At 43.3% G+C, this 7,434-nt stretch overlaps 1 protein-coding gene across 1 annotated transcript; it reads left to right on the top strand.

Annotated features, from left to right (window-relative positions):
- The first annotated feature begins 295 nt into the window (after positions 1-295).
- Positions 296-5,443, top strand: GRXCR2 (glutaredoxin, cysteine rich 2). The gene is made up of 3 exons (XM_009698447.1): positions 296-640; positions 3,219-3,431; positions 5,264-5,443. Exons 1-3 carry the CDS (start codon positions 296-298, stop codon positions 5,441-5,443), a joined length of 738 nt encoding a protein of 245 aa, XP_009696749.1.
- The last annotated feature ends 1,991 nt before the right edge of the window (positions 5,444-7,434 follow it).

Genomic DNA, 7,434 nt, shown 5'->3' on the forward strand with positions numbered 1-7,434 from the left:
CATGGGCAGAGATTCCTATTTAATTCTCTCCTCCCCAAGTTAACTCCTCTCCTCTTGTGGTAAGCCAGCCTGCCCACTATTCACCAACCTGCCTTATATTTCACTAATGTTGATATTTTCTCTTTGTGAATATCTATCAATATTTAATACAGCGGTGTCAGTTTTCCTGTAAGATGAGAGGAACTACTAGAAACCTTGAATTATACATTGTGTGGCTAGGGGAAGCTAGAGAGCTTTCTTTTGGACCCAAAGCTCTTGGAGTTGATCTCCAGGACCTGCGGCTGAGATCCTAATGATGGATGAGCACCAGAAGAAACTCAATCAGCGGCATGAGGGAAGGCCCCGCAAAGTGAGGTTCAAAATATCGTCAGCTTACAGCGGTCGAGTGTTAAAGCAGGTCTACGAAGATGGGCAGGAACTCGAGCCCCCAGCCAAAGAGCACTCTCGGCGTTTTCTCCGCCACCGCTTTGAACCAGGGGACCATTTCTGTGGGGCTGGGGAAATGCCAGAAAACAGGTTTTACTCGCCAGCCAAGCTGACTGCCCAACGGATCAGCATATTCAAAGAGGATAAGAAATACAGCCTCACCAGTAACTCGCCTCTCCTCAGCGACTACCAGTCAAGCGACAGTCATTGCAAGGTAAGTGATGTCCAGCCTAGGGCTGCCAAACTGCTTGGAAACGAACTTCAGACTAAACCTTTTTATAGTAATATGGTAACAGGAGTCTCAAACTGTAACCTTATTCAGATAAAACTCAGTTTTGTCAGTCCAGGATTTTAAAAGGGTGACTGTAAATCTTCAGCCTTTATCCCACAAATTCTGTATTCTGCTTACTCTGCATGTTTTCCAGCAGTGCAGTCAGCAAGTGACCAGCATCTGCTAGCTGTGCTCCAGCTTCTCACGGGGTTGATTTGCATCTGTCCATTTTGTAGAATAAGATATAGATATAACATTTCCATATATATCAATATTTATACACAGTAATCCTAATGCATCTAAAGCAGTCAGATGTAAGGTGGATATCATCTTAATTAGTCATATTTAAAACATTAAAGTTGCATGACTTCAGCTGGCAAAAAGGTTAGTGCCACCAGCAGTGTTCCAGTGAGCCTCCGAGTGAGGCATCCACATCTCTGGCAAGCCAGAATTACCCTTTGGCTACTTTAAAAATCCCAGCGTAGTTTCACTGGACGTTTTCTTAACTTATAATTAATGCCATTGATAAAGTGTCTCTTTAGTTCTAATAAAAAGCCAGTACATGTGTAATATATATTAAATTGATTAATACACAGGGATTATGTTCATTTTCTTACCCTGTCGAATTAGATTTATGTATCTTTTACTGCTATTTGGTTTTATCAAATCTAGATGTACCGACTAAACAATTCATGTAACAATGATGGTGTATCAGCACTATTGATAACACAGCCACGTCACACTGATACGCAAACTCTAAATGGAGTACATTGTACTGATAAAATCAGCAGACTTCTAAATCTTGAGGTGCGTCTGCTTGGAGAAAAGGTGATAAAAAAGAAGATGGTATGAGGTAAGATGGCTTGCTGAATGGCTATCAGGCCTTTCCCTGGGAGACGGCTCATTCTGCTCCAGCTCGGACTGAACAAGGAGCAGTCGGTGCCAGCAAGCGAGTTGGCCGGCTGTCTGGTGCCCCCGCACGCCGCCCCGGTCCCGCAGCGCCTGCGTGGTGGTCCAGAACCGAGGGTATTGCCAGAGGGAAATGTGAGGTCGCTCAAGTACACCGACTGCTGTGATATAAAGAAAGTTGTGTCGTCATCCGTTGTGGTCTTTGGGTAAATAAGGAATGGTACTTACCCAGCTACAGAGACTGAAGTGCTTTAAAAAGTATAAAATGCTCTTTATGGCCTTGACTTGAATACATTAAAAGTCTATTAATTCTTGGCGCTAATCAAAGTTGAATTTGGAAACCCAGGTGGCTGATATTTGAACTATATTTAGTTGATACACTGGACATCTAGTTTAACTGAAAATATCAAACCATGATGAATCTCTCCTGCCTAAAGACAGAGCACTAATGTGATCTTATCCATACCATTAATTTGTTCTGCATTCTTGGGTAATGCTCATCTCTATTCCCTACTTTCCCTAACCATAAATACCTTGAGTAATCACACTATCCAGTACCAGTTTTGTTTTGTATCAACATGCATTCGGTATTGGGAGACACCATATCTCTGCAACAATTATGAGGCTTTTAAAGCCTTCTGCAAACGGTAAGGATTTGTGCTCACCTGCCTCCCCTCCACGCCTCTCCCCGTAGAGAAGCAGATGTCTGGTAGCCAGGAGAGCAATCAGCTACCTCACATCAGCTGGTGTGACTCTGGCAGGGTATTTTCTGAGAACATCTCCCTTTGCATCACTTCTTGACACTGATACTTAAACAGAGCGAAATATGAAGAGTGTGTAAAACAATAGGCTATGGTAACTGCCATATGATACCTAGTGCAAAGGGAAGAAGGGACCAGGTAAGCAAAATGCTGCTTTCAGAGAAATGTTTGATCATACCAAGGTTAGCTTTAAAATCATTAGAAAAGAATACAAATTCAAGTGTGCCCAGAGATGGTCATTTAGACTGGCTCCTCACTGTTAGGAACGCAATTTAGGATTAGAGAATGAAGTGTGTTTGTCATCTGATGCTTTTGCCAGCATTAATAAATTACAAAGAAAAGCTTTCTTTTAAATCTGAAAAACCCCATCAAAGGCTGCAGAACAGGTCACCATCATGGGGAATTTCTACTTCTGGCCAAAAACATGAAAACCCCTCTCCTGTCCCCCACCCTGTCCCAGCTACTCAACCCCCAAAGAAATGTAGGTTAATCCCCGGTGCAGAGGTTGCTTTTCCATATGTGGCAATACTGCTGTTCTTAGAGTTGTGCCTTCTTTTTTTCTTGCATGTGGGTTGGAATGAACATTTACATCCCAGAAAGCTTTCCCCATCCAGAACATGATATTAGAGTGAGGCCCCTAAGATGTGACCCAAAGTCTTGGTCTGATCCCACAGCCCATTAGGGTCGTCTCTCCCCCACCATTCTGACGGGGTGCTCTGGGTGGTGGTGGGGAGCTGGCTTGGGTTGCGGAGCCAGCCGAGCAAAGGGGATGCTCTTCTGGAAGCCCAGGGATCATCAGTGTTTGTAGAGGGTATTTATACAGGCGAGACACTGATAACGTCCTTCTACAGGCTTCCCCAATTCTAGATTTTGGCAAGATCATCATCTACACTAATAACCTGAAAATCATCCGTGCGCCAATGGACCAGAAGGAGCTCATGAGAAGAATCATCCAGAGTGAGGGAATAAATGACTGGACCTTCATATACCGGGAAAGGAAAGAAAGGTTTGGTGGTGGACATAAAGATGTGGAAAAAAGGGTTACCTGCAACCAGTATGTGCAGGTAAGAGAAAATGGAAAGTGCTTTTTTTCCCCTAAGGCTTTTGGGTCTTACAGCCTTGGTCAGACCACTGAGTATTCCCACCCAAGCCCCATCTATATCTGTATCTGACACTTAACTAAATTTGGATTAAAAGCATCGCTTTGTTCCTCTCTTCACTCAGGAGATCACCGATCAGCGCTGCACTGCAGTTTGCGCTCTGGGGACAGCTGTTCTCTTTCCAGATGCTCATGTCTCCCACTTGATTCTTCCCCTGGAGATCACTGACATTTATGTAGCTTGGCTTAGGTCCATCCTTTGTCACCGTCTCCCAGTGGAACAAGAGCAGGCTGAAGTTTCTCCAGCCTGACAAGGCTAAACACAGTTGTTTTGTGGTTGAGACTGCCGGAGGCTAAAATTTTAATATTGGCCAAAATAAGATTATGCCTTCCACTTGTTTTCTCACGGGTCAGTTTTTGTTGATCAGAATCCTAATTAGTCTGACCATAATTTGATCCCACAAAACATAATGTTGTCACGCAGGGCAAATACGAAGCGTTACAGTTTTGCAGATCTGAGACCGACCTGTGCTGAGTGCAGGTTACCTTGGTCCTTCTGCAACCACGAGCCTTGCTGATGGCTCACTCGCAGAAAGACCCTACGAAAACCGAAAAAAGCCCTGAGAAACTAAGTAGGATTTTAGGTATTTGTCAGTTTCTGAAAATCAAGTTTATTTCAAAAGAGGGCTTTAACATAAAAGACAAGATTCACTCTATTACTGGCAAACACCCGAGTCATCAAAAAATCACCTCTGGCCTTTGCGGGAATATACATCGAAAAGGATGTCCATAAAGTAATAGATTGCCTGCCTCCAGTTGCCCTCACTGGAGGAGCATGCTTTGGAGAAGGACAACAGCTCCTGTAAGGCATTGTTCTAGAGGAATCTGTTAACCTTGGAAGAACTCAGCAAAGTACTTCCGTTCTCCTTGATGTTTGGGAACAAAAAGCAAAACTTGAAGGTCCTAAAACTATGATTTTTTTTAAGAATAATTTTAGACTTTCTGTACACTGGTACTGTGAATATTCATTTAAAGATGACCAAACCTCAGGAAGATTATTATTCTGAGAAGTCAATTAATTTGGACTATCAAATTCGTAATCAGGCACTAATATGAAGCATATCTGGCACCAGCTCCCCATATCTTAGTTAAAACCTCGTTCTATAGTGCCATGTACAGTAGAACCGCTGCACAGGAAGGATGCGGGACTCTGAGCCTGACATCAAAAGAACGAACCTATGCCATGCTACATTCTTGCCGATGCAGATATTTAATCATTTCTGGGCTCTGTGGAAGCACTGAATTTTAAGATGGGATTTGAAAGAGGCTGTCTGGAAGCCTGGGAGAGAGTTGCAAGCACAAGGGACAGCTTGAAAGAAGCTGCGCATGTTGGTGATGAGGGATTCAGGGGGGAGAGGGAGATGAGAAATGCTTGAAGAAATGAAGCATGGCTCAGAACTGAGGATACAGAGCTGAGAAGATGGATGTGTTAAGAAATGACAGGAAGACGGGTGGAGCTAGGCAGACCCTTGCAGGAGGAGAAAGATGAATTTGAATTACAAGCCCAGTCACATTAACTTCTCATTTTCTAGAAGTGTCCACAAATTGTCCCCAAATATACAGGAGTCGTCGTCTTGAAGATGTTGCTGTAGAGAACTGAATATTATTGGCAGAGTGGCATGTCAGGAGCAACAATTACTTAAAGACCAGAAGACAGAATTTCCCCCTTTCAAGTTTGTTACTGACTTTGGTGTCTGATATCCAGTAACAGATTTTTTCATGATCTGTCTCTTTCAGGAAGGAGATGCTGAACACGGTTGTTCCCAGTGTAAAGGGTCAGGCTCTGCTCCTTGCTCACTGTGCCATGGAAGCAAGTTTTCAATGCTGGCAAACAGATTCAGAGAGTCCTACAGGGCTCTCCGATGTCCGGCTTGCAATGAAAGTGGCCTGCAGCCCTGCCAGATCTGTGCTGCCTGATCAGGACCACCATCCCTGCAGCAGGTTGCAAGCATCACAGCAATATTTTGTTGAAAACTTTGAATTATTTAACCTTCAAGCAGCCTCGCTATAATGACAAGTTTTTAAAAGATGGGAAAGGCATGTTATATGTATCTCACCGTAAATGTGAATACCACACCTCTGCTACCGACTGTCCCTCTTGTCTGCTACATATTCCTGCCTATCTGTGGAACCAGCCCAGACCCCAGTGTCTGCAGGGTAAGCATATCCCCTGATGCTAGAGGAAATTATCAGCATTTGGAAGTTAAGCACCTGCGTAAATGTCTGGCATCTGGAACTCAGCCTACATTTGCTGGCACTGTCCCTCAGTTAGGTATTTGGTGGCTGGCACAGCCAGGTCCCGATCCACCAGGCGCTGCAGTAACATCACTAAAAGCACCAGAAGTAGGTGCAGTTTGGGCACATCAGTAACAGGACAGGGCGTAAAGTCTGTTTGTACGACAACAGCAGAGCGGTGCCTCCCCTATGTTTTAACTTGCTGAATGTTTTAAAATTACACTGTCTTTTGTCGTTAACTCTGTACTTGTCCGGCAGTGTCACAAGCATTTCCTGAAGATTTTGCCGATTCTTTTGGGGTCTGATTTATGGGAAGAAATGGAAAACCCTTCCCAAATCTGGAGCTATTAACAATTTACAATAATTTATTATTATAAATAGAAGTTATTAAGTTCTTAGCCTACTTATGAGGAAGTGCTGAACTAACATTCCCCTGTACAAGGCTCAGCACTTTTCAGGATCAGGCTGATGGTGAGCAGGACTTCTGTTGCTTAATATTAATCCCATGTTGTAATCTGCATAAGGTAAACTCTAATTAGTTGAGGTGAAGCAATGATGTGGGATACTTTGCAGGCTGCCACTGATAGCACAGAACACAGAGGCTTCAGGAGGTTAAGGCAAACAGGGGAAACGGTATTTTTTCCCCAAAGTATTAACTTACTTCATTTTATATTCATGAGTAATGTTAACACAGCCTTAACTTGCATATTACCTCTGAGACTGATGAGTTAAGAGACTGCTCACATGTACTTCATGCTGAGGTTGCAAGCCTAGACAGGGTAATTTATGGCCAAGTTTCTATTTTCTTATGGTAGGTTGTGAGATTTCTCTGCAATACTTAAATGATTAGAAATAATGCCATTTTAGCTCTTAGATTTCCATATGTCTCCTACTGAAATTGTTCAGTGGGTACTGAGGTTTTATTTTTCAAAAAAAGTGCATAAATCTGTAGCAGATACTTGATTGGCTTAATTTATCTTATCAGGATCAGCAATATGAAAAAATGTAGTCCTTGGGGTATTCACTGAGGGCAGATGAGACCTCACAAATCAGAAATTGTTGTCAAGTGTATCTCTTCCCTCAAATTTGACCTCTTTGATCTTACAGTTTGTTGGGCTTGTTTAAAAGTTTGCCGGCTTAAGATAAGAAAAAAGCAACCATGTGAAATTGTTGCCTGATAGTTCAATGTTTACAATAAAACTAGATGCAAATATGCATTTATAAGATCAGTATTTATTGTTCTTCAGTAATTACGATGTTTCTCAACCACTATTACTCCTCCTGGCTGCGTCAGCTATTCCCACTCATCCCGACACGTCACTGGGGTGATGCTTGCACTGAGGAGCTGTGCTTTTCCCTTATTTAGTCCGGAGTCATGCAGGCCGCAGCGGGCGCCTGGCCCCAGTGGATCTGAGACCGCAGGACTCTTCTGTGTGCAGCATTAGGGCTGGGCTGTGAGCGACGCGGTCCAGAGCAGTGCTGGGTGGATTTGCTCCCTTCACTTCAAACGCAGTCGTTTTATTTTTGGTAATACACTCACTTGATTTAGCCAATAAATGCTCTCTCAGTTCACATGAAAATCAGGTCTGGCCTTTCCTAAAGCATCATGGTGAGGCTACTGTTGAGGCAACGGTTACTTTTAACACGTTGCTGGTTTTATTTCTACAGCAGCC

This window comes from Cariama cristata, unplaced genomic scaffold (assembly GCF_000690535.1).
Source record: "Cariama cristata isolate BGI_N322 unplaced genomic scaffold, ASM69053v1 scaffold41144, whole genome shotgun sequence".
Classification (NCBI taxonomy): Eukaryota; Metazoa; Chordata; class Aves; order Cariamiformes; family Cariamidae; genus Cariama; species Cariama cristata.